This window comes from Neofelis nebulosa, chromosome 2 (assembly GCF_028018385.1).
Source record: "Neofelis nebulosa isolate mNeoNeb1 chromosome 2, mNeoNeb1.pri, whole genome shotgun sequence".
In the NCBI taxonomy this organism is placed as follows: Eukaryota; Metazoa; Chordata; class Mammalia; order Carnivora; family Felidae; genus Neofelis; species Neofelis nebulosa.
The window spans coordinates 3,158,349-3,185,610 of record NC_080783.1 but is presented as its reverse complement, the minus strand read 5'-3'; the positions used below and the strand labels follow the sequence as shown (position 1 = coordinate 3,185,610).

The 27,262-nt window shown below is 44.8% G+C and overlaps 2 protein-coding genes across 6 annotated transcripts in view; both read left to right on the top strand.

Annotated features, from left to right (window-relative positions):
* RBM44 (RNA binding motif protein 44) overlaps positions 1 to 16,990 on the top strand; it is a 48,718-nt gene extending 31,728 nt beyond the window's left edge. For 3 of the 4 annotated variants that reach the window (XM_058699772.1, XM_058699781.1, XM_058699766.1), the window contains 3 exons: positions 2,412 to 2,557; positions 2,698 to 2,842; positions 14,463 to 14,949. In XM_058699772.1, the coding sequence (XP_058555755.1) occupies positions 2,412 to 2,557; positions 2,698 to 2,821 (270 nt within the window). In that variant the 3' untranslated portion in view covers positions 2,822 to 2,842; positions 14,463 to 14,949. Of the gene's footprint in view, positions 1 to 2,411; positions 2,558 to 2,697; positions 2,843 to 14,462; positions 14,950 to 15,455 lie in introns of those variants that run through there. The other variant, XR_009253719.1, reaches the window with a different exon arrangement.
* Positions 16,991 to 23,607: 6,617 nt separating this feature from the next.
* RAMP1 (receptor activity modifying protein 1) overlaps positions 23,608 to 27,262 on the top strand; it is a 54,816-nt gene continuing 51,161 nt past the window's right edge. Inside the window, exon 1 of one of the 2 annotated variants that reach the window (XM_058699736.1) lies at positions 23,608 to 23,746. In XM_058699736.1, coding sequence (XP_058555719.1) covers positions 23,710 to 23,746 — 37 coding nt within the window. In that variant the 5' untranslated portion in view covers positions 23,608 to 23,709. The remainder of the gene's footprint in view (positions 23,747 to 27,262) is intronic. The other variant, XM_058699743.1, reaches the window with a different exon arrangement.

Sequence of the window (27,262 nt, the reverse complement as noted above, 5' to 3'; positions counted from 1 at the left end):
AAAAGGATTTGAAAAAATGAAAAAAATAAAAAATTTAAAGAATAAAAGTAAACAGCAAGCTAGATCCTATTTCCCCTGGAGCTAAAGCTTTGCAGCACTATGATCAGTAGACTTGGTGCAAGAGAGGGGTTTATGCTGGTCTTCTGAGGGAAGGGCCTGCTGTGCTGATTCTCAGGCTGACTTATTTCAGTGGAGATGCACCTCCAGGGTGCAGGGGGGCAGGCAGGTGTAAGTGGTCCTGTCCTCCACTATGTGGCGCTGTCTTGCCCCCTGAAGGCTTTCATGCCTGATGGGTGGAATGAATATGGCCATGCCCTGCTCTCTAGCCCAGGATGAAAGATTGCATCCCTACTCTTCAGGGAACCCTCACAGAAGAGTAATCAGTCACCCTTCTTGCATCCCCCAGTTTCCGTCAGAACTCTGCATTCACCCTGCCTGTGTCTGAACTTTTTTATCTCAGATGTGCAACTGAGTTTCAAAACTCCAAATTTTAGGCACTCCTGCTTGGATTGGCACTGTTCCTCTGGGGGAGGGTCTCCCCACACTTTTGCCATTTGCTTTCTGACCTTGCAAGGAAAGTGGTGGTACGACCCCGCAGTGGTTTGGAGTTTATCACAAAATAGAGCAGGCAGCCTGCGCCCTGCTCGCTGCCCTCAGCGGCCGTCCCACTCCTGTGCCTGGAACCGTGCAGCACGTTGGCACCACCTGTTCTTGCGACCCAGGGGATCCTCAGACCACACTGTCACTTGTGCAACTGCACCCCACTTTGCAACCTGAGCACCTTTAAGCCAGGCACATCCCCCACCATAGCAGAGTGCTAAAAATTCAGATTTTGCCCTCTGAAGCTTATACTACTTTGGGGTAGCCTCCATAAGCAGGCTCACTCCCCACGGCTGGACCCACAGTTATATCTCCCCCAAGTCAACTCTCCACACCTGCTACCTTCCAGAAGGTGGTCACTTTTCTACTTGTAGACTCACAGGTTTTGTTCTCTCTCCACTTGATTTGTAGGGTGTACAGAAGGATGTGATAACTATCTAGTTGTGTTGGAGGGATGAGACAAGCTTCGGGTGCCCTTACGCCGCCATCTTGACTCCTCCCTCTGAGTTAATTCTTATTTAATATGTGAGATATTGTCACCTTTCTTTTCTCAGATTCTCAAGATTTTTTCATCACATTCATTTATTCAGAAGAGGCTTATTGTCTACAACGAGAGGCAGAACCTCTCTGCTGTCTGCTCATTATGTGACTGGGCAGATTACCTAATCTCTGTGTCTGAGCTTCCTTATCTTAAAATGGGAATAATAGTTCCTACTTGGCAAATGTTGTGAGGTTTAAATGAGGTTAATACAAAAAAAATTTTAGAACCGTGCCTGGCACAGAAAATGCACTCAGTCGATGTAACTATTACTGTTGTTGTTTGCCAGTAATTGGGCTCTTTCTTAGAAATCTCCTCTTTTCTGTGGCTGAGCTATCAATTGTATCCCAAACTTTTATTTATTCAAGTTATTATACACCCATTGTATACATAAATACTCTAAGCACTGGGAAGGCAGCAGTGAACAAAACAGACCAAAAAATATGTGTTCTTATACAGCCTAAAGCTAGTGAAGGAGATACAGTATTAAGCAATTAAGTAAAATAGGTAATATTCTGGGATAGGTATAATATTTTATATATCTCAGCCTGTCTGTTTATTTAAACTTTAAAGTCTCAGCTCTTCCTTTTTTAAACTTTTATGGGATATACAGTGGTTTCCTACAATTTATAGCCAACTTTCACAGTTCACAGTAATTAATCATTTTCTTTTCATCTGTTTGATTGGATTGTAACTTTCATAAGTGGAAGAGGTTCTAATTTACATCACTAGCTTTCCCTCCATAGTATGTGGCCCACTTCTGGACATAGTTTGTATTGATTATATATTTAGTAAATAAAATGTAGGATATTTACAGTTACCGTGTAAACCAGCCTTCCTCTGTCAGGTTGGGTAAGAATTAAGCCTCCATGCTCTAAGCCTAAGATACCCACTGTATATGGTGAATTAACCTCTCTTCTGTGCACCAGAAATGGAACTAGCTATGTCCTATCTTTGGGGAAATTGAGAAAGTAGTTGATACCTTTGTTCTGTGGGTCAGATGAAGAATCCCAGTTGAGAAAGACTGATTTAGACATAGCTTCAAATATTTTGTAACTACTATTAGAGAACAGGTGTGGCATTTTTTTTAACTAACATGGCTCTGAACACGGCTCAAGGAAATCTGCTTGATGTAAATAATCCCAAATCAAAGTAAATTTCTTAGGAATTTGGATTTTACCATTTATAATTTTAAATTCTGTTTTAATTACATAAGCTGACGTGTCTATATAATGGTTCCTGCTTTTAAGAAAACTTTAACATGCTTACTTAGGGTGTCAAGAAGAATTGTAAACAGATTGAATCTCCTAAATTATTACCTGATACTCCTATTCGATTCATACCTCCAAATACGTTGAATCTGCGTAGCTTTACCAAAATCATGAAGAGACTGGCTGAACTACATCCAGAAGTTAGCAGGTAATGAATGACTTCAATTGTGTTTTAAGTGGTTTTAGTATTTTTATGTACAAATATAGTTCAATGCAATAGCTTACCCATATTTAGAATGTACTGCTTTGGAAAGGACAAGTGCTCATGTGTGTTTTCCTTTTGCATAGAGACCATATTATAGATGCTCTTCAGGAAGTAAGAGTAAATCATAAAGGTTTTCTGAATGGCTTATCTATTAATACTATTGTGGAAATGACTTCATCTGTTTTGAAAAACTCTGATTCCAGTTAGGAATAAAAGAAGCAACAAGAGGTAAATTAAGCATATCTTTTATATTTAAATATTACTTAAACATTGTAAGCTATTGGGGTGCCTGGGTGGCTCAGTAGATTGAGCATCTGACTTCATTTTGGCTCAGGTCATGATCTCAGAGTCATGGGATTGAGCCCCGTGTTGAGCTCCGTGCTGAGCATGGAGCCTGCGTAGGATTCTCTCTCCCTCTGTCCCTCTCCGCCACTTGTGCTCATGCATTCTCTAAGATTAAAAAAAAATTTTTTTTAAGCTATTGATTTTGTTTTCAAACAGAAATAGTATTAAATTTAAAAATAATGATATTATAAAATTAAAAAGCAAATACACCGTATTAGTTACCTCTTAATGCAAAACCAGTTACCCAAAACTTGACTGGCTTACACAACATTTATCATCTCATAGTTTGCAGGTCAGGATTCAGCAGTGGCTTAGCTGGGTGGTTTTAACGTAGGGACTCTTGTGATGTTGCAGCAAGGTGTTGCCTGGGCTGCAGTCATCAGGAGGCTTGACGGACACTGGAGGATGTGCTGCTAGGACGGCTCATTCCCAGGACTGTTGGCCACATGGGCCTCACCGCATGGGCCTCTCCTTGGGGCTGCAGTATCTGTACGTTGTGGCAGCTGGCTTCCCCAGAGCGGAGCAAGATGGACGCTCCAGTTTCTTTGTGACCTGTCACACTCCATGGTTTCTGTCACGTTCTTTTAGATGTGAGTCACTGTGTGCAATCCATACTCCACAAGAGGGGATTAAGTTCCATCTCTTGAAGAAAAGTATATCAAAGAATTTGTGTATATGTTTTTTAATTACATGCACCAACATAGGATCTTTTGTTATAGTGAATGGGGATTTGTTTTCACTTATAGCTGTCTAGGTGATTAAAGCCAGCTTTTATAGACAGCAGCTCAAAAAGCCGAATAAATTTAAAGAATATCTGTTTAAACAAGGCACTGGGGAGCTGTCGAGGTAATGAGGAATCGGTGGGCCAGGGTACAGCGATGAGTCTCAGGGAAACGTGCCCAGTGTCAGGACCACTTTTTCCGTGCTATTATTGGCAGAAGGGGAGCTAGTTTAAGGGACCCTCGGATGGCATTGAAGCCAGGGAGATGGGGCGTTGGTGAACTCTCAGCAATGGGTTGGAACCTCAGCAGGTTAAGTAACTGAACCAGAAACAGAGTTCCTCAGAGAGACTGTAACTCAGCTTCAGAAGTTATTTCCTAAGTTGGAGGGATCTGGGGTTATTTCTTTCATGCACCTAGAGGAAACGAAGACAAGAATTCTCTGGAATAAAGCAGTATCATTTTAGGCTTCAAATTATTTCTGCCAACAATTTTGCACATACCAGTTATTTAGTAAATAAGAGTGCACAATCCAAAATAACGAATAAATGAAGTGAGACCACATGAATGAAAATTAGCATAAACACTAGATTATAGAAATTACCCACAGGGACTCCAAATGTTTAAGTTATCAGACACATTAAAAAAATACATGCTTATAGGGATGCCTGAATGGCTCAGTTGGTTAAGCATCCAACTCTTGATTTCAGCTCAGGTTGTGATCTTCCGATTTGTGAGACCAAGCCCTGAGTCGGGTTCCCACCCTTGACAATGCAGAGCCTGCTTGGGATTCTCTCTCTCTCTCCCTCTCTCTCTCTGCCCCTCCCCGGCTCATGCTCGCGCTCTCTCGCACACATGCGCTCTCTCTCTCTCAAAATAAATAAACATTTTTTAAAAAAGAAGAAAACACATATTCTTATATGTGATAGACTGTTGCAAAGATGGCCATAGCTGTTCTCTTCCCTGCACTCATGACCGTGTGCAATGTGACTTTGAGGCTCCTTTCATCAAGATGTGCAGTCTGTTTTCCCACCCACTTGAATCTGGACCAGCCTTTTGACTTGCTTTGACAAGTTGTGCCATTTCGAAGCCTGGTCTTCAAGAGGACGTGATTACTCTGCTCTCTGAAACCACATGAAGCCCCATCTGCTAGAGGACAAAAGATTACAGGGAAGACAGCCAAGGTATTCCAGCCTGTAACCAGCTGCCCCCAAACGTGTGACTTGGCCTAGATCCGGAGATCACCTCCCCGGCCTGGCAGCTGCCCCTGAAGGCCCTAGTGAGCCTGACCACGACAAGAAGAATCACTCCCCTGAGTGCAGCCCATTGCTGAACTGGATTTATCGGCTTGAATAGATGGCCATTGTTTCAAGCTACTAAGCTTTGAAAGTGATTTATTACACACGAAAGCTAACATTCAGATTTATTATAGTAAGGGGAGCAAAAGACAAGATTGAGAATTTCAACATAGAAATGAAAATCTTTAAAAATGGGAATTCCACTAACAAAAAATGGAAAACTAAAAGTACCGAGATAATAGGTTCCATGGCATATTAGGCAAATAGTTGAAGTGAGGCTTAGAAAGATGGGTGAGAAACAAACTGTGGAATGAAGCAGAGAGAGAGAAAAGGTTGGAAAAGATGAGAGAAGGTAAGAGAGAGGCACTGTGAGATGCTCACTGTGTGTGCAACCGAGTTTTAATAGGAAGGAAAGAGAAGGAAGAGGGGCGCCTGGGTGACTCAGTCGGTTAAGCACCTGACTCTTGATTTTAGCTCAGGCCGTGTTCTCACAGCATGTGAGTTCAAGCCCCCATTGGGCTCTGTGCTGACAGCACAGACCCTGCTTCAGATTCTCCCTTTCCCTCCCTCTCTACCCTCTTCTGCTATCTCTCTCTCTTCCTCTCTCAAAATAAACTTAAAAAAAAAAAAAAAGGGAAAACAGAACAGACATAATTTTGGGGAAAACAAGATGGCTGAAATACTGTTTTAAGTGGTGAAAAACATCAAGCCACAAATTCGGTAAAATCCTATTCAAATCCCAAGGAGGAAAAATAAAAAGACTTCAGTAGATGAGAGAAAAACTGCTTAATAAAACAAAGCTAAAAAGAAAATGTATAAAACAGCTAGAGGAAAAAGAATTTACCTAAAGAGTACAACAATTAGATTGATATCCAATTCTTAACAGAAGCCATCAAATAATTCTGCAAACCTTAGGTTCTTTACTCACAAAAAGAGCCTTCAGGAATAAATGTGAAATAAATATGTTTTTACTCAAGAAAAAACTAAGATAATTTGTTTCTTAGAAAACTTGTTACAGTAAAGAAAATACTAAAGAGTGTTCTCTAGGAAGAAGGAAAGTGATTTTATTTTATTTTATTTTATTTTATTTTATTTTATTAATTAATTTATTTACTTTGCATTTTTTTAAAGTTTGCATCCGAATTAGATAGCATATAGTGCAACAACGATTTCATGAGTAGATTTCTTCAATGCCCCTTACCCATGTAGCCCATAACCCCTCCAGTAACCCTCGGTTTGTTCTCCATATTTAAAAGTCTCTTAGGTTTTGTCCCCCTCCCTGTTTTTATATTATTCTTGCCTCCCTTCCCTTGTGTTCATCTGTTCTGTGTTTTCAAGTCCTCATATGAGTGAAGTCATGATATTTGTCTTTCTCTGACTAATTTCGCTTAGCATAATACTCTCTAGTTCCATCCACGTAGTTGCAAATGGCAAGATTTCATTCTCTTTGATTGCCGAGTAATACTCCATTGTGTGTATGTGTGTATATACTCCATGTGTGTATACACACACACACACACACACACACACACACCACATCTTCTTCATCCATTCGTCCATCGATGGACATTTGGGCTCTTTCCATACTTTGGCTATTGTTGGTAGTACTGCCATAAACATTGGGGTGCATGTGTCCCTTCGAAACAGCATCCCTGTGTCCCTTGGATAAATACCTAGTAGTGCAATTGCTGGGTCAAAGAGTAGTTCTGTTTTTAATTTTTTGAGGAACCTCCATACTGTTTTCCAGAGCGGCTGCACCAGTTTGCATTCCCACCAACAGTGCAAAAGGGTTCCTCTTTCTCCGCATCCTTGCCAACATCTGTTGTTGCCTGAGTTGTTAATGTTAGCCATTCTGACGGGGCGAGGTGATATCTCATTGTGGTTTTGATTTGTATTTCCCTGATGATGAGTGATGTTGAGCATTTTTTCATGTGTCAGTTGGCCATCTGGATGTCTTCTTTGGAGAAGTGTCTATTCATGTCTTCTGCCCATTTCTTCACTGGATCATTTGTTTTTTGAGTGTTGAGTTGGATAAGTTCTTTATAGATTTTGGATACTAACCCTTTATCTGATATGTCGTTTGCAAATATCTTCTCCCATTCTGTTGGTTGCCTTTTGTTGGTTGCCTTTTAGTTTTGCTGATTGTTTCCTTCACTGTGCAGAAGCTTTTTATTTAGACAAGGTCCCAATAGTTCATTTTTGCTTTTGTTGCCCTTGCCTCTGGAGACGTGTTGAGTAAGAAATTGCTGCGGCCGAGATCAAAGAGGTATTTGCCTGCTTTCTACTCGAGGATTTTGATGGCTTCCTGTCTTACATTGAGGTCTTTCATCCATTTTGAGTTTATTTTTGTGTCTGGTGTAAGAAAGTGGTCCAGGTTCATTCTTCTGCATGTCGCTGTCCAGTTTTCCCAGCACCACTTGCTGAAGAGACTGTCTTTATTCCATTGGATATTCTTTCCTGCTTTGTCAAAGATTAGTTGGCCATACATTTGTGGGTCCATTTCTGGGTTCTCTATTCTGTTCCACTGATCTGAGTGTCTGTTTTTGTGCCAGTACCATACTGTCTTAATGATTACAGCTTTGTAGTATAGCTTGAAGTCCGGGATTGTGATGCCTCCCGCTTTGGTTTTCTTTTTCAAGATTGCTTTGGCTATTTGGGGTCTTTTCTGGTTCCATACAAATTTGAGGATTATTTGTTTTAGCTCTGTGAAGAATGCTGGTGTTGTTTCGATAGGGATTGCATTGAATATGTAGATTGCTTTGGGTAGTATCGACATTTTAACAATATTTGTTCTTCCTACCCAGGAGCATGGAATCTTTTTCCATCTGTGTGTGTGTGTGTGTGTGTGTGTGTGTGTGTGTGTGTGTGTGTTCTTCAATTTCTTTCATAAGCTTTCTATAGTTTTCAGTGTATAGATTTTTCACCTCTTTAGTTAGATTTATTCCTAGGTATTTTATGGGTTTTGCTGCAATTGTAAATGGGATCAATTCCTTGATTTCTCTTTCTTTTGCTTCATTTTTTGTGTATAGGAATGCAACTGATTTCTGTGCATTGATTTTATATCCTGCAACTTTGCTGAATTCATGAATCAGTTCTAGAAGTTTGTTAGTGGAATCTTTTGGGTTTTCCACATAGAGTATCATGTCACCTGTGAAGAGTGAAAGTTTGACCTCCTCCTAGCCGATCTGGTTGCCTTTTATTTCTTTGTGTTGTCTCATTGCTGAGGCTAAGACTTCCAATACTATGTTGAATAACAGTGGCGAGAGTGGACACCCCTGTCTTGTCCCTGACCTTAGGGGGAAAGCTCTCAGTTTTTCCCCATTGAGGATGATATTAGCGTTGGGTCTTTCGTATTTGGCTTTTATGATCTTGAGGTATGATCCCTCTATCCCTACTTTCTTGAGGGTTTTTATCAAGAAAGGATGCTGTATTTTCTCAAATGCTTTTTCTGCATCTATGGAGAGGATCATATGGCTCTTGTCCTTTCTTTTATTGATGTGATGAATCACACTGATTGTTTTGTGGGTATTGAACCAGCCCTGAATCCCAGGTATAAATCCCATTTGGTGGTGGTAAATAATTTTTTTAATGTATTGTTGGATCTTGTTGGCTAATATCTTGTTGAGGATTTTTGTATCCATGTTCACCAGAGAAATTGGTCTATAGTTCTGCTTTTTAGTGGGGTCTCTGTCTGGTTTTGGAATCAAGGTTTAGTGGGGTCTCTGTCTGGTTTTGGAATCTGGCCCTGGACTCATGTTTTGGGGGAAATTTTTGATTACTAATTCGATTTCTTTACTGGTTATGGGTCTGTTCAAATTTTCTATTTCTTTCTGTTTCAGTTTTGGTAGTGTATATGTTTCCAGAAATTTGTCCATTTCTTCCAGATTACCCATTTTATTGGCATATAATTGCTCGTACTATTCTCTTATTATTGTTTTTATTTCTGCTATGTTGGTTGTGATTTCTCCTCTTCTTGATTTTATTTATTTGGGTCCTTTCCTTTTTCTTTTTTATCAAACTGGCTTGTGGTTTATCAATTTTGTTAATTCTTTCAAAGAAGCAGCTTCTGGTTTCATTGATCTGTTCTACTGTTTTTTGGTTTCAATAGCATTAATTTCTGCTCTAATCTTTATTATTTCCTATCTCCTGCTGGTTTCGGGTTTTATTTGTTGTTCTTTTTCCAGCTTTTTAAGGCATAAGGTCAGGTTGTGTATCTGAGATCTCTCTTCAGAAGGAAAGTGATTTTAGATGAAAGGTCACAGGTGCAGGAGAAATGAAGATCAAAATGTGGTATATATCAATTAGTATTGACTGTATAAAACAAGAATAATGGTATTTCATAGGGTCCAATATAAATGTAGGACAGTAGTAAATCAGTTGAAAGGGGATTAGGTACTGTTACTAGTCTAAAGTCCTTGTAGGTTGGGAAGAGGGTAAAATGTACGATGTTGAGGGTCCCCAGTGCTGCCCCACCCTCCCAGGTTCGGTGATTGACTTGGAGAATTCACGTGACTCAGCGTATAGTTGTACTCACTATGTTTTGACGGCATGATTTGACGGCAGAATCCACAAAGGGAAAAGCCACGTGAGGTGATGTCCAGAAGGCACCAGGCATAAGCTTCCAAGAGTCCTTTCCCTGTGGGGTCACACAAGATGTGCTTGTTTCCTCCAGGAACGACTTGTGACAGCACATATGAAATGTTGTCCACCAAGAAATCTCATTAGACAATCTGGGCCCGATACTTTTATTGGTGACCAGTCACATAGGATCCACTGCCTAGCACATACCAAAGTTTCAGACTCTCAGAAGGAAAGCAGCTGTTCAGCATAAACCACATTATTTTTACAGTTTTAGTACAGTGAGCCACTCTTACCACTTCTGGCATTGCTGGGAATCCTTCCAAAACCCAAGTTCGTAGAAAGTAGCCAAGGGCCAGCCTCGCAAGCAGATCTTCCCGAGGAGAACAGTCCTCGTCCTGCTCTACTAACTCTCCTTTTACGCGTGTACCGGTCGATACCAGACTGAGAAGTAGAGGATGCATGTTGTAACCTTCGGTGTAATCACTAAAAGCATAATTTTTAAAAGCATGGACAAAATGAAATTGGAGTCTTCCCTTACACCATGTACAAAAATGAACTCAAAATGGATCAAAGACCTAAGCATACAAGCTAAAACTATACAACTCTTAGAAGACCGAGGAAAAGCTTCAGGACACTGGATTTGGCAATGATTTCTTGGATATGAAAAGATAGATAAATTAGACTTCATCAAAATTAAAAATGTGCATCAAAGGATACTCTCTCAACAGAGGCAGTCCACAAAATGAGAGAAAGTATTTGTAAATCCTTTATCTGATAAGGTCGGTATCCAAAATATGTAAAGAACATCTACAACTCAACAACAGTAAAAAAAAAAAATAAATAAATAAATAAATACAATTTTTAAATGGGCAAAGGGTTTGAATAGACATTTCTCCAAAGAAGATATGTAAATGGCCAAGAAGCACATGAAAATATGCTCATTATCACTAATCATTAGGAAAATGCAATAAAAACCACAGTGACATAGCACTTCACTTCCATTTGGATGGTTATTATCAAAAACAGAAAATGACAAGTGTTGGTGGGGTAAAATTGGAAACTCTGTGCATTGCTGGTGGGAATAGTGCAGCCACTATGGAAAATGGGTACTGCAGTATTTCAAAAACATTAAACATAGACTTACCATGTGATCTAGAAGTTCTACTTCTGGGTAACTGGAAGAACCGAAAGCAGGGACACAAATGTTAAGTTGTGCACCACGTTCAAAGTAGCATTATTCATAAGAGCTACAAGATGGGAGCCACCCAAACACCCATCAGTGGATGAACAGATACAAAATGTGATCTACACACACAATGGAATCTTACTCAGCCTGGGAAAGGAATGAAACTCTAACCCGTGGTGCAGCATGGATGAACCTCGAAGACTGTGATAAGTGAGATGAGCCAGTCACAAGAGGACAAGTCCTGTAGGATTCCACTCACACGAGGTACCTAGAGGAGTCAAATTCATAGTGATGGTTGTCAGGCTGGGGGAGGGAAGGAGGGGTGTAGCTGTTTAATGGGTAAGAGTCTGTGTGGGAAGATGAAAAAGCGCTGGAGATGGGTGATGGCAGCGGTCGCAGAGCAGTGTGACTATCCTGAGTACCTAGAACTGTACACTTAAACATGGCAGCTCTTGTGTTCTATGTTAACCACAGTGTTAAGCATAGAATTCCAGTGCTGACATAGGGGGTATGGATTGGTAAAAGTTTTTTTAGCCTACAAAAGTAGGTAAGAGTAAAAGGACATCGAGAATAGGCAGGAGAAATAGGACGTATTTAGTAAGATGATGAAAACTCAGTTACGTCAGTAATTAAACATGAACGTGAATGAACAAAATACTCCTTTGAAAGACTCAGATTGTCAGAGTGGCTGGGCCACTCAAGTCGGTTGGGCGTCCGACTCCGGCTCAGGTCATGATCTCGGGTTCGTGAGTTCGAGCCCCGCATCGGGCTCTGTGCTGACAGCTCAGAGCCTGGAGCCTGCTTCAGATTCTGTGTCTCCCTCTCTCTCTGCCCCTCCCCTACTCTCTCGCGCTCTCTCGCTCGCTCTCTCTCTCTCTCAAAGATAAATAAACATTAAAAAAAAAACCCACCTATACAGTATCTCTAGAAACACATCTTAAAAACATTAGGATATCAGAAGATAAAAGGATGGAAAAAAGAACCACACTATAGTAACGTTAGACAAAATAGACTCTGGATCATATGGTAATTTCAGTAAAATTGCTGAAGAATAAATATTTGATTAACCAGGAATAAATAACAGTTTGAAATTTCTATGCATCTAGTAAAACACCTTAAAATATAGAAAGCAAATATTTCTAGAACTATCAGGAGAAATTGGCAAGCTTTACAATTATAACGGGAGATTTAAAAATACCTCTCAGAAGAAACAAAAAAGTCAGTAATAGTATAGAAGATTTGAATAATCCAAGTAACCAAGTCAACCTATTGGACATTATGTAGAACGTAATGCACATGATAATTGCAAAGTCAAGCCTCTTCAGGGCTTCTGAAACATTTACACGGTTTGGCCATGCGCTAGACCATAAAGTAAGTGCCAGTAAATACCAGGGACTGAAAAAGAGTGTGCTCTCTGGCTACAATTCAGATAACCAGAAATCAGCAATGGAAAGATACATAGGAAATTCCTGTGTTTGGAAATAAACGTCTAAATAGTGAGTGAAAGAAGAAATCATATAATGAAAACTAGAAGGTAGGTTTCAGTTAAGGAATGATAATGAAAACCCTCCACATCAAAACTTGAGGGATGCTGTTTAGAGCTTTGTAAACGTAAATGGATAGCCTTAAGTTCCTATGTCATAAAAATGAAACAAAATTAATGAGCAGTTAATTAATGCAAGTTAGAAGAAAAAAAGTAATCCAAAAGAAGTACAAGAAGTGTGGAAACTACTGAAATAACAAATATACAATAAGAAGGATCAACAAAGCCAAAAGATTCTTGAAGAAATATAATAAAGTTGATAAACCCCTGATGAAACTGACAAAGCGAAAAAAGTGAAAGACATAAGATAAAGAACAGTTTTCAGAAAGGAAATATCACTACAAATCTTACAGTCATTGAAAAGGTGAGAGGACATTGCTAATGACTTCAATACAAATTTTTGATTAAATGAGCAACTTCCTAGGACAATTCAACTTAACAAAAACAGACTCTGGAAGATATAGAAAGTCTCAGTCGTTTTTGTATTTATTAAAGAAATTGAATCATAAACTCTTTCCACAAAATAAAATCTAGGCTCAGATGGCTATATTAATGAATTCTTCAAACATTTAAAAGGAATTAGGAGGAATATCAGTTTTAAGTTTTCCAGAGAAGTGAGTATAGTCATGAGACCGAAACCAGACCAATGACATTACAAGAATGGAAAATTACGACATTACGAGAATGGAAAATTACAGACCAATCTCATGAACATGGATGCAAAAATTATTTTAAAGATATTAGCAGACTGAGTCTGACAATTTGTAGAAAGAATAATAGCTTATGGCCAAAGTGACCTTATTCCAGGAATGAGAGTTTTATTTAACATTTGAAAATCAGTATAATTTACTATATGAATAGGACAATGGAGAAAAATTATCTTATTATTTCAGTAGATGCAGAAGCAGTTGATAAAATTCGCCACTCGTGATAAAATTCTGAACAGACGAGAAATAGAATGTCAGATCTTTTCTTCTTCATGAGAACTCTCATGATCTTGAGATTTTATTGTACTTGGAAACTAACAACTTGCCACAATTTCATTAATGCTGGCAAAAGACATGAGCCTCCTGGGACAGAGACAAAAGAGTTTTTTCCCACAGCAATAGCAGTAGCCAAGAATGTTATTTTCTTGCCTAGTTCTTTGAGCCTCGGTTCTCATAAAGCAACCCAATGAGGGCCCGGTGATGCCTCACATACAGTGAGTTACATTACAGGAAGAACCCCGAGCTTAGGGAACCCAGATATTTTATTACGGGCTACAGGCAAACCTGCCAGACCTTTGTCATGGAGGGAGACGTCTTTGTTATGCTGGACATGTTTGTCTTAAAAGTAATAATTTTCATATAGGTGTTCATTACTAAACCGGCTTGTGGATGTACCTTTATGACACTAGCTGAGATGCTTCATAGCGAATAGATTTAACATCTCACTTAAGTGATCTGTTCAAGACATGGCCACATCTTTACCACGAGGACAATCTGGTTTTCTCTGTTAAGCGGCCCATTTCTGCTTTGATGTAGTAGTAGAATTTAGTGATGATAGAATTTAATGGTAAATGAGTGGTTTTGATATTCTTTTCTATGATAAATGAATTTAGTGACAGTAACTGGTTTAGTAGTAGAGTGTACTGATAAGTAGCTACGGTAGTGCCCCCTTATCTGCAGGAAGTACCTTCCAAGATCCTAGTGGACGCCTGAAACCACACACGGTACCAAACCCTACACGTATACTGTGTTTTTTCCTATTCATATGGACTTATGATAAAGTTTACTCTGCATTAGGCACAGAGAGAGATTAACAACAATCTAATAATAAAATAATTATAACAGTATGGTGTAAGGAAGGTTATATGAATGTGGTCCTCCTCTCAAATTATCCTACCCTGTACCTGGCCTTGTTGTGATGACGAGACGGTAAAATGCCCATGTGATGAGATGGAGGGAGGTGAGTGACGTGGGCACTGGGACGTAGCATGAGGCTGCCACCGACCTGGCGGTGCTTCCGGAGCATCCTCTGCTCCTGGCCCGTGGTTGACCGCACTTGACCACTGGTGATGAAACCTCGGGAAGTGAGACCGCAGGTGGGGGGGAGGGGGCCTACCGTCTATACTGCTCTGGAATATAGGATTTGGCGTAATCCATATGTTTTATTGTTTATTTCTCGCCCTATACAGAATGTCCTTGGAAAGCAGGAGTTCCCTCCTACAGAGAATGTTCTACAACACTCAGGAAAACCACTGTGGTAGCGGCAAGACTGTGGGATTAAATAGGCTCAGTAAATGGATTTTGCCGTGTAATAATATCCTACTTTACAGCCTTCCCTTAAAATCTAGCAGCTGTTGTTGCTACAATATTAAGGTCTTCTCTGTATTAAAAAGAAATTTTTTAATGTTCGTAAACTTTATATTTCAACTTGTTACTTGGAGACTTCAAGCTACACATTTTGGATTAGAAAAAATGGTCATGTCTATTTGAAAAACCTTTGTGAAATCATTTTTTTTAAAACAGCGACCAAGAGAAGATTTCTTGTTTTCAGAGTCCATTAAACGATTTCTGTACATGAAAAATATACTTCACCTGAAAGTCTTCGTTCTAGTTTTTAGTTTAAGACTCATGTTGGACCACAGGGCAACAGTTAAATAAACTGAATTTGAACTTGTAGCTATATAGAATGTGTCTGTTTTTCAGCTTCCAAGGTAATTAAATTAATGGTGTGATCCATTTAATGTGTTTTTGACTTTAGTGTAAAACATTTAGATGCATTTTCCCCATTTTCACGAGGAGGAGTGAGCCCACATGCACTTGGCAAAGCACTTAAGCAGCCGCCGTAGTGCTCATCTTTGTTTTGTCACAGGTTCTGGTACATGTGGTTAGAGTGTGAATTGCAGCAGTTTTCAAAGCCTAATTTTATACCTTATCTGATAACCTAGACATTTCTTTAATTGATTACTTTTTGAAGGTAACGTACTGTTTAAAGTTGCAGTTTTACCAGTATTAAAGTGAACACTTAAATATGCGCTCTCTTCTTCAAATGTTTAAAATGCTTAGAGTGTTCAATAGTTGGTATCCTTGATTAAAAGTCGCTCATTTAACATTTATACTTGGCATATTTGTAGTTAATAAAGGCAGAATCTACAGCACCACTGTGAATTTAATACTTTCTGCAGGTTTGATGGCATTTTCCACGTGCGAATTAGCCTACCGGCGTAGTGTCTGTGTGGAATACACATGGAGGGGAAGGCTGACCATCAAGCTACTGGATTTCAAAAGTCTTGTCTTTTAAGGGATTTGGGGTTTATTCTGTACAGTAATTTGTCTCCAGGTATCATCAGATCATCCCAAATGTCTAGCAGGAATTAGGTTTCAGAATGTAAAAAAAAAAAAAAAATTAAAAGGTTTCTTAAATGAAACTTGAATCATTGCTTTTGGCCATACATAAAATTAGTAGAACCTGAGAACTGTGGAGATTTCTTCCCATATGTTAAATCACGTGGTCACTTACATTAAAAGGCTGCATTCAAGAATAAAAAAAATCAAATCAAATCAAAGGCTGCATTCAGAGTTAACAGCGCATAAAGTTGAAACATGGACCAGATACTCTTTTCAACGTGCTGGTGACAATAAGAAGCTTACCTCAGGTCATTTGTTTCCAAAATGATTTGACGAAGCGGAGTCCCCTTCTAGAATACAGAGCAAATTACGACATTTGGTTTGGGAAAATATAGAAAGGGTCGCTTGATGTTACAAGTGTCAGGTGTTTTAAATAAAGATGTTCTGTTCAGAAACTAAAGGTAAAGCTCAGATGACATTCATAGACCAAAAAGGCTTTCGGCCACGATCACACGATCACTGCTGCCAATAAGCGTGTTGACTCACATGGTCATTTGTACTAAAAGGGCTGCTTCAGATCATGTGGGCGTCCTCTGCTCACAGTCACCTTTCGTTCCCACTGTATTGTTGGAACAACAAGGAGCACTTGAGCCATGTCAACTAGAATATGCAAATAATTTACGCTTGGAGATCACCAGAGATCTGGAATGTTGTAAGACTGTCACCAAAACGTGGGACCAGAAATTCCCGGTCGGCTCTGCCTGACACCGGTGTTAATTCTCGTCCACGGAGATAATACGTGTAACTGAGAAACTGAGTAGAATCAAGAGTTTCTTTTTAAAGGAATAGTTCTCAGCCTGCGTTCTGTGTCTATGAACTTACAGCTTTTTCACCGTATCATCGTTACTTATTACAAAGTATTTACCTGGCACGTAGAATGTTTAAAGAGTGTTAGCTCCTGTGGTCAGCAGCGTAATGACCCTCCACACCGTCCCGTCCTCACCCCCAAACATGTGAATGTGTCACTTGGCAAAGGGGATTCCGGTTGCAGAAGTAAGATTGCCACACAGCTGACCTTGAGACTGGAAGATGATGCTGGATTATCTGGGTGGGCAAAAGAGAAAACCAGAGACAGAGCCATTTCTAGAAGCATCCCTACCTGCTCTGGCTGGCTTTGAAGATGGAAGAAGGGGGCTGGAGCCGAAGAATGGGGGTGTGGCCTCTAGACATTAGAAAAGGCGAGGAAACGGATGGTCCCCTAGAGCTTCCAGAAGGAATGTAGGCCTGCCGACGTCTTGATTTCGGCCTCGTGAGACCTGTGTCCGACCTTGATCTCCAGAAGCATAAGGTAATAAATTTGTATTGTTTAAATTGCCAAGTGTGTGGGAATGTCTTACGTTAGCAAGAGGAAAGCTAATGCAACCGCAGTTGTTCCCTCTAGGAAACCTTCAGGAGCATCTGCGTATTTGCCTGGATTTTGACTGTCGGGGGGAAATAAACGTTATGTCTGACCCGTGAGTGTTCTATAAATCCTCAGCTGCTGTTAATTATGTAGAACTTATATCTTAATAGCAGCATGGTAGGGTTGACAGAGTCTCCTGACCGATCAGAGAATAGCCTTACTATATATTGGCTGCTATAAAGGCCTTTGCCTTTATTGCCAGGAAGCTGAAAGCCTCGTGGTGTACTGCTTAAGAATGCAGGCTCCGAAGCCAGGTTTTCTGGGTTCAAATTTCCTGGTCCAGTTTTGGGAGCTGTTTAGCCTTGGACAAGCGAGGTAATCTCCCTGTGCCCCGGTCGTCTGGTGTGCAAAAATAGCAGTGTCTGCCGTCCTGGGGATGGCGGCAAGGAAAACACAATACTCGTTAACAGCGAACGAGTCAGGCGCGGTTTGCCGTTGATGGTAGGGCTATCACCTAGCGGTCTGCAGTGACGCATCTGCGGGGCAGTAACTGCACTCTTGTATCTCCTGCTGCCGTTTTTTCAGCTTACTTTCTTGATTTATTTTCTTCCTTTTCAGTGAATGGCTATAACCAGCCTCAGTATTTCTTAGAACGAAGCAGACCACAAGTTAGTATGTTAGTGAGAGGGCACTGGACTACAAACGATAAAAACACAACTCTAACAAGTAAAGCACAGAAAAAGGAAAATCGACAACTCCAGAACTGAATTCAGGTCTGACTAGCTCAGGAGGCTCCTGCTTTCCTCTCTCTCTGTGTCTGTGTCTCTCACTCAGTCACACGTACACACACTCCTGAAGTAATTAGCGGTGGTTACAGTGTTCACCAAGAACATCCGGGACATACGCACACAGGCAATGTCAGCAGCGTGCAGATTGAGGATTTGGTCTACAGCTGTTTAACTTTTTATTTAGCGTCAGTCTTAGACTTACAGAAAAGTTGCAGAGATGGTAAGTCACGTGTGCCCTTCACTGGGCTTCCACTAGTGATAATTTGCATAACCCTACTAGACTCGTCAAAACCAGGACGCTAACATTGGCACGACGCAACTGCCGTGAGTCTTACTCCCGTGTCACCAGTTTTTGCCCCTAATGTTCTTTTTCTGTTTCAGGACCCAGTCCGGTGTTTTTAGCCCCCTTTAGTCTATCGCTTCTCGGCCTTTAGGCCAAGATTAGGTGTAGCGTCCCCTCTAGTCTGTGACGGTTGCTAAGTACTTTCTTGTCTTTCATGACCTTGATGCTTTTGATGAGTATCGATTGGCTAGCGAATGCCTTCTCAATTACAGTTTATCAGCTGTTTTCTCCTAATGAGATTGCGGTTATGCAGTTTTTGAAAAGAGCTCCCACAGAAGCGTTGAGTCCTCGGAACGCCCCGTCTGGGTGGGGTACGTGGTTTGCCTCCTGTACGGCACACCCTCTCGTGGTTCCAGTGGGCTCTGCTGGGTTTCTCCGCTGCGAAGTTACCGTTTTGCCTTCGCGGTCAGGGGAAATCTGTGGAGGTATGAAAACATCTGTTTCTCCTAAAACTTTTGCTCACGGGTTTCAGCGTCCATCAGCGGATCTCGCCTGAAACAGTTTTTCTTGTGGTGTTTGTCTGATGGCGATTTTGTAGGTCTTTTATTCCTTCCACACTTGTCACTTAGAATTTGCCTGCAAGGAAAAGCTGTCCTTCTCCCCTATTTATTTATCCACTTGTTTGTATCCTATCGTTTCTAATTTTTTTTTTTTACTCAAATTATTCCATAAGGAAGTAGGAGCCATGAGCCCTCAGTGATTAGGAACTTCGGCAGGTCGGGCCCTGTGTCTTTTTTTAAAAACTGCCATCCTTTTTCAAGCACTTATTTTCTGGCACCACGGGCTATTTTAGGCTCATCTTGTACATGCCCTGGCCCAGCCCTGGAATCAGCCACTTCGACAAACTCCATTTTCCTTTATTGGAGAATACTATATAGAAATCAGCATCTGGTCGGCCGACGTACTCACTGCTGTCGGAGATGGTCTTGGGCCCTCTCGGCAGACAGAGCCAGGGAATAGGGAATGTGTGTGTACCTATGGGTCCAGGGACACACAGGCACAGGCACACCTCTGTTTATTCGGTCCTAGTGGGCACCTGAAGTCGTTACAGCATTTCCAAACCGGGTCCCGTGAGAAGTACAGCATTTGCATACAGTTCTTTTTGTCTGTAGCCTTTCAGTGTGCCATCAAAAATGTTATTTTCTAAGTTAAGTGTGTTTTTTATTCCTGATCCCCTCCTGTGTGGTAATGTGACACATTTGTCACAAGAGTCTCGCAGAGGGTAGAGGGGTCCTCGGTTCACATGTGTCAAATCTTATCTCCCGGTTTTATGCCGCAGCTCTGGATAGATTGACTCGTACTAATTTCTGTAGTATTGGGATATGTTTAAAAGTTTTCTTTCTTGGGGGCGCCTGGGTGGCTCAGTCGGTTAAACGGCCGACTTCGGCTCAGGTCATGATCTCGCGGTCCGTGAGTTCAAGCCCCGCGTCGGGCTCTGTGCTGACAGCTCAGAGCCTGGAGCCTGTTTCAGACTCTGTGTCTCCCTCTCTCTGACCCTCCCCCGTTCATGCTCTGTCTCTCTCTGTCTCAAAAATAAATAAACGTTAAAAAAAAATTTTTTTTTTCTTTCTTGAATGTTTTATATCTTGGACGTTAAGATTTAATCTTAGGGCCTCACCAGCCCCCCTCTTCTGCCCCCAGTTCCTTGTCAGGCCACGTCTGCTCTCACCCAGGTGGGGTGGCTACGGGTCAGATGGGGTGCGAGAGAGGTCACGTACTGGCATCTGCCGACTTGTCTCTGATTGAGTTCTTTCGCAGTTCTAAAACTCTCCTGGTGATGCTGACGACGTAGTTTTGTGCAGAATTGACTTTTCACTTTTTTGTTTCGCTTGCTTTTGGAGAGAACTTTTGGGCAAATCCAAATACACGAGCAGTTTTCAGCTGCCTGCAAGTCCCAACTGTTTGGTTTTACCAGCGAGACTCCATGGGGGATTTGAAAAACTGGAGCTGGACGAAGCTGAGGCTGAGTGTCCCCGAGATGCTGCTGTTTTTGTTTAATGGTTAACAGTTGTACGCTGCAGGCCAGCCACAGAACTGCGTTGTTGTGGTGTAGAAACGTCTCCGCGGCCACTAACTCATCACCGATCACGACTAAAACTTAACCTCTCGATTGCTAGCCTAGTGGCGAGGACACTGGCAAAGTCTCCCCCTTTGTACCAGCAAGTTATTGAAAAACTCTATAGAACTTTTCATTGCTGTTTCCTTCCAGTACTTAATGCTGTCCCTCCGCACAAAATGTGTTTTGTGTCCGGTCGCTTTTAAAACTTCTTCATTACTGGTCTTAAGCAATATGATTGTGATGTGCCTCGGTGTTTTTTTGTTCATGATTCTTGCGCTTGGGATTTGTCAACGTTCCTGAATTTGTAGGTTTCTCGAACAGTTTTTACACACTCCTGACGGGACTCGCGATAGCACGTGCATTCAGCCATGTGCACTTGTCCTCTGGTTCTCTGGTGCTTTGTTCTTTTCTTTTCTTTTTTTCTTAAGTCTTTGTTCTGGGATGTAGTGGTTACTTGGAAATCATTTGTTTTTGTCAGTTCTTGCTTTTAAGCTTTGTTGGGCAGCCCCAAGGCAGCCTATATAGTTTCTTCTGACTCTAAAGGCAACACCCTTCTAATTACTCTATCTGATGTTCTGCTTATCTCGAGGTTTTTCCACTATAATCGGTGGAAAACTGGAGCTATCGCAGGCCCTGTGTGAGCTCTTGGGGATTCTTCCAACCTGTCCTTTTCTGGTGGTCCTTTTCTGTGCCTCGGGCAGGGTCCTTCCATACACGTGCTGACCAGCATGATTAGGCCGAGACTCCAGAAACCCTGTGCAGACCTCGCCTGTGCCGCTGTCCTCCCCGGTCCTCTGGAGCCCTGCCTCTCTGGCTGCCTGGGCTCCCCTGGCCCCCCAGCTTGCTCCTCGACTCCGAGACCCCAGCCAGGCTCTGTGTGGGTTCCCCACCCGCCCTGTGGTCTGGAAGCTGCTGGCAGTGAGCAGTCCCGACTGTCCTCACCTGTTCTCCTGCTGCCCGGGATCCCAGACCTGCACTGCCCGTGGTCCAGTGCGACAACGGTCATTTCATCGCTTTTGTCCAGTCTCCAGTTTAAGGGGGGAAGGGTAACTCCAGTCCCTGTTACTTCATCATGGCTGGAAGCAGAAGTCTTAGGTAATTTTGAATTTTTAGTAATGTCGACCAGTTCTTGTTGACCCATCTAGGTTGTGTCTTTAACCCTGGCTGTGCACACGGCAAAGCACCTGCCCATGCCTCACCTCTTCCTCTGTTGAACGTAATGTCCATCTAGCTGGAGGTGCCTGGGGAGAAGAATGATTTCCCATGCTCCTTACTGCCACGTAGATGTCCAAATGCATCAGACAGGATCTAGCCAGGGCAAAGTTGCCAATGCTTGTTGTGTGTCATAGCCATGGGGCAAGTGCTGACAGAGCTCACTTTCCTACCCTTGCAGAAGAGGAAGCCTGTAGTCATTACTAGATGTCTCTTCCCCAGACCCGAGGTGCAGACATGGAGACCACTGGGAGGGAAAGTGCTGGAGGGTTTGTAACACACACACGCACACACGCACACATGCACGCATTCCCAAGGGAATTGTGGACTTCCAAAGTCCATGAACTTGAGAGATAAACTTTGTCCTCTTAGGTACATGCACCTGTTAGGGGGTGTGTGTAAGAGCACGGAGAGGAGAAATGGCACACGGCTCCTGGTCGGCCTGGCGATGATACAGTCATCCCCCAGTGCCTTGGGTGACAGGGCCCAACGAGGAGTCGCAGGGAGGTCCATGAGCCGAGAGCGGGAAGGGCAGCCGTATCGTCATCTGGTAGAGCCATGCACGCCCTTCGCCCTCCTGGTGACTGCTGTCCCCTGGCACAGGTGCATGGAGCCCGGCTGGGGCCCCACTTCTCGCCCCTCACCACCCCCTTCCTTCTGGTGGCCCTTGCCCCTCCTCTCCTTCCAGCCAGCCCTCAAGACACACTGCAGCCGAGCCAGATGGGACACACTCCACATGTACAATACAGTTCCTGGCATTTGCGGGATAGACTGGAGAGCAGGGCCTGCACTGTTTATCTAGCACAGTCTTGCGCACAGTAGGGACTCCAAGGCCTAGCAAATGAATCAAGTGGGGAGGTCAGGCCACCCAATAGAGTGTATCTTCCTCAGGTTCAGGAAGAGGGGCTAATCAAGGCAAGAGAGCTTGTGCCCTCCCCCGCCATCTGACACAGACCCCTCACTCTCAGGACCCTTGGGGTGCCCCAGGTGTAGGCATGCCGGCCTTGAGGCTCTCCCCTCCCCCCACCCTCCAGCTTGGGTTCAGAAGAATGGATGGGCCAGCACAGGGTCCTCGGCTGCCTCCTGTTCTCTGGGCAGACAGCAGGTGGCTCTGTTCCCCTTCATGTAGCCGGGGAACAGATTCCCTCCAGACCTGCGCTAGGCGCCGCGCTCGGTGTACCGCGGTGTACGAACCAGCCACGACGGAGATGTGCCCACTGCACTCGAGGGGGCGATTCTTTCCCTCCCACGCGCAGTGAGCACAAACCTGCTGGGTTCCTCGGGGCTCTCCTTGAATAGGCTGTCACAAGACGGAACCACTGAGCGGGGGAAATAACCACCAGCATGGCTTTTTCATGTGTCCTACTCCCACCTCTGCGCGGGGAAAATCTCCTTCCCCACGGCGTTCCCGCCCCCCGTGTACCCCAAGGAGCCCTTCTGTCACCCTCTATAACGAATATGCCCAAGCTTCTTGTCCTCTCCCCGTGTGAGTTCTCCGGGCCGGCAGACGACAAGTCTAATGCCGTCATCTCTCCACTCAAGTTCAGAGTCTTGATGAGGCTCCCCAGCCTCGCGTCTGCCTCCCCCCATCCATCCCGGGCAGCAGGTCCCAGGGCCGCCTTTCGATCCTCCCAAGAGCCCTGTTCCCTCTGACCCCAGGACCTTTGCGCATACCTGACGTGTCCCTCCTCCCCTGCGCCCACGCCATTGCTCACACTGCAGGTCTCAGCACGTATTCCAGTTCCTCACCGTGTGTCCTTTGGGGATTAGTAAGCGTCTCCCCGAGCCCTGGGACTGGCTGTATCCCCCGAGAATCCCAAGTGCCCACACCTTGGGGGAGAGCGAGATGCAGAAAGGAGGTCTTGACCTTTCGCAAAGGAGACCCCCCCCCCCCCACCCCGGGGCAAGAGTGCCCGGGACCTAGGGAGGGGAAGAGGATGGTGCCCGGGTTGAGCCTGAGGTGCCCCGTCTAGAAGACCCTCTCTGGCGTGGAAACGTGTTGGGCGAACACTGCAGGAGAGCCCGCGTGCGCGTCCCAGCGGAGGGTCCCGGGGACCCCGAGCTCGCAGCGCGCGGGGCGGGCCCCTCGCCGCGGGGTCGGCCTCCTCCGCGCGCCGGGCCGGCAGGTGCGGGCCCGCCCCGCTGCGCCCCCGCGACCTGCCCGCCCCCGCCCCCGCCCCCAACCCCCTCCGGAGCCGCGGTGGGCGGGGCCAGGCGCGCGCCGCCGCTCCCCGCTCCCGCCCCCGGCGCCTCAGTCCTCGCGGGCGGCCCGGCTCGGCGGCGCGCCATGGCCCGGAGCCTCGGCGGCCTCTGGCTGCTCGTGGGTGAGTAGGGCCGGGGTCCCTCGGGAAGGTCGGGGGGAGAGGGGCGGCCTGGGGGCCCCGGGAGCTCGCAGGGGCGCGGGCACCTTTCCCGCGCGCGCCCGCGAGCTCGCTTCCCCGCACCTGTGCTTGCCGGCCCCGCGCGGGCTCCCGCGTGTTAGCAGGCACCTTGCAGCCTCGGCACCGGGAACCGGGTCCTCGGCCCATTTATCTAGAAACTAGTCAAAACCGAGAATCTCTGACTGTCTCTCTCATGCAGCACTTGCTGATTTGCAAGTAAACCTCCCTAGGATGTCCTTTGCAAAAATGAGACCAGCCTTCTTCCTCGGGAACGTTTCCAAACCTTGTTGTTGTTTGCTTGTGAACTTGGCACTTCTGTGTGCTAGAAATTCAAAGAGGGGCTCTCGGTGAGGATGCAGAGCATACTCAGCTTTCTGTTTGGGGAGAGATTATAAAACAAACCCAGGGACTAGAGGAACCTGCGCCACAGACTTAGCATAATTTACCTTGAAGTTGTCCTCATGACTTCCCTGTCAATGCTAAGAAACCTTGCTAAACTGCTTTAGCCACTGGACTCACTTCGTGTAGTTAGTTACTTTTTAAGAAAAACTAAATACAGGGCACCTAAGCGGAAGAATCCAGCGGCCCGGAGATGCACGGCCGGAGGCTACTGCCCTGGTACTTGTGGTCTTTCCCCAGAACAGGTGATGTTGGTGGGGAGCACCTGAGTGCGAGTCCTGATGAGGGATGACCGCTGCTGCCCTGATTATGTGGGGGGGGAGGGCAGCAGCTGGGGGCAGTGTGGCTTGTCGGCGGAGGTGGCCCAGGCCACCTGGAGGAGAGGGGTTAGGGACGCACAGGAGCCTGGTGGTTGCAGGCTGGCGGAGGAATCTCTCTGCATTTATTAAAACCCTTAGCATCTGCTTCCCTGCAATGTAATCTGAAAACTGATCTTGCCTCTTAAAGTGTTTTGGCCGAGGTTCTGTGTAAAGCAAAACCTTACAGTATTATTCTACCCTTTTGTGTTGGGATCCATTTGGCTTGACATGGAACTTACTGTCTTAGTTTCCTAAGAAATGAACATGTCCCTGCTAACAAGGCAGGAAGCCGGGTTGTGTCTCTTTTCTTTTAAGGCAACTAACTAAATGTCCTCACTGCTGTCCAGAAGCTGCACCCCCTAAAGCCTGTGTAAATAAACACTATTGTCACGATCACATGTAAAGTCTTTCCTTGTTTACCACGAAGGTAATACATGTTCTGGAAGTTGAAAGTCCTGTAATCTTAACATTATTCTGAGTGGTCTGGCTAATGTTTGTATCTTTATTTTCCAAATAAACGCCGCTTTACGAGGTTATCAGTAAATTAATGTCATTGGAGCCCAGCACTAATTAGTAGAATTACAGAGCCCACAGTGTTTTCTTCCCAAATTATAGCAGTAGCCAGATCTCCCTTGGTGATGCAGATTTTGCTACCCAAAATAGCAATGTGGAATTTCTTTCTTTCTTTTTTTTTTTTTAAGTATGCTAGTCCATAGGCTCAAGAACTTAACTGTAACAGTTTTATAACCAAGCTGTTGTAAGCCTGGACTTTGTGTATATGCTTGTGTTTACAGAAGACTGGTATGACCGCATGCATTTTGTAAATTTTAAGTATAGCCACTGGAAAGTCTTTCATCAATCAGAAGAGAAGGACGTTTCCAGAGGAGCCAGGATTATTCTGGGATGGCTGTGTTTGTTGGAAACCCCTGTATCTGTGAGCCCACCCTCACCCGGTGTGCTTCAGTGACATGCTTGTCTGTCACCTGACCTGGGAAGCAGGTGCCCTCCCTGGTGTGCAGGGAGGCGGGGGTGGGGGGGGGGGCATTGAGGGTTTTCTTGCAAGGCTGCCGTATTTATTGAAATATATGACTCTGGGGGGCGCCTGGGGGGCGCAGTCGGTTGAGCGTCCGACTTCAGCCAGGTCACGATCTCGCGGTCCGTGAGTTCGAGCCCCGCGTCAGGCTCTGGGCTGACGGCTCGGAGCCTGGAGCCTGTTTCCGATTCTGTGTCTCCCTCTCTCTCTGCCCCTCCCCCGTTCATGCTCTGTCTCTCTCTGTCCCAAAAATAAATAAAAAATGTTGAAAAAAAAAATTAAAAAAAAATGAAATATATGACTCTGTAAATACCCGTATAAATGTTTGGGACTGACTGGGATGTCGCAGGAAATACAATAAATGTGTCTACTTTAGATTGTGGTGCTGGTTTCAGTCTGGAGACAGTTCTAACCCTGGAATCCAAAGCTGAAGGATTCTTGTTTGCTAATCAACTCGGCGTGTTTGTTTACTCTCCCTGGGTATTTAACCGCAGGGAGAGAAATTTCTGGATTTTTGTCTCCCTCCCGTAGGCATGTTACGGTCAGGCCCAGGCCAGAGCTGTTGAGAGAGCTTGTACCCACGCTGCAAGTCGTAGTGAGCCTCCTGCCAAGCGAATGTTTTCGGTGGAGTCCTTCCTTATGGCAAATAGCTGGTTCTGTTCCTCCAGATTCTTCCCCCCCCACCCCCCCCCCCGCCGCCGCCGCCTGGAATGAACCGATTCCACAGCTTCTCCTCAGTTAAAATGTGGGTCTGGCAGAGTGTATGATGTGGTTGCCGCTTGTGGTGTGAATGCCAGTGCTGAGCCCCCAAGAGTGGAGCCCCCAGGTTTGGCTGCCAGCGTCCCCAGCCCTGGGGCGGGCAGAGCCCTTCCTTCCCGAGGCCAGGCCCACCCGGCATGGGGGGGCTCTCCCCTCTCTGGGCCCCGACTCAGGCCTGTCCGTCAGGATTGCCTCAGGGAGGGCAGGGGACCCTGGCTGAACAATCCGTTTCCTGCTGGAGCCGTGGGAAAAGCGGGCGCCCTCCCCTCGGCTGGATCTCCGAGCCCGGCTGTCACATCCCATCCTGTGAGCCGCGGGTGGGGGGACCATGACAACACAGACGGACAGGTGCCTGCTGCGCTGCAGGCAGCAGTGGGCTCTGAGGGCTTGGAAGCCCCGCCGGGAGCCTCTTCTCTCCCAGGCCTCAGGGAAGGCATCCTGAGGGTGTGTGGCAGGGAGGAGGAGAGCAGGAGTGGGAAGGGGAGAGGGGAGCCGGGTGGAGGAGGCCCCGTGCCCGCCTGCCTCTGCATGCCAGAGAGACAGGTGATGCTGAGAGAGGGGATGCCTGCCCCCCTCACACACAGAGTCCCCCGGTGAGGTGGCCTCGTCAACCAGACCTGCCTCCCTCCGTGACAGGATGCCCCCCGCCGCTGAGTGACGTTCTGGAGAACTCACGGGCTCTCAGTGAGGATGGTTATGTCAGCACAGCGGCCCAGGAGGGCTCCCAACCTAAACAGGCCCGTATTCGTGTTAACATAATGAAGTGATTGTTGTCCGTGGAGAAGATTTTTTTTTTCCCCGAAGATTGTTTGATTTCAGTATTTTCCTTGCCACGGAAAGACCTCACTTCCATCATCATCTGAAGCATGTAAGCACCCCCCTGGGAGCGCCCCCACCCCCACCAGGAGA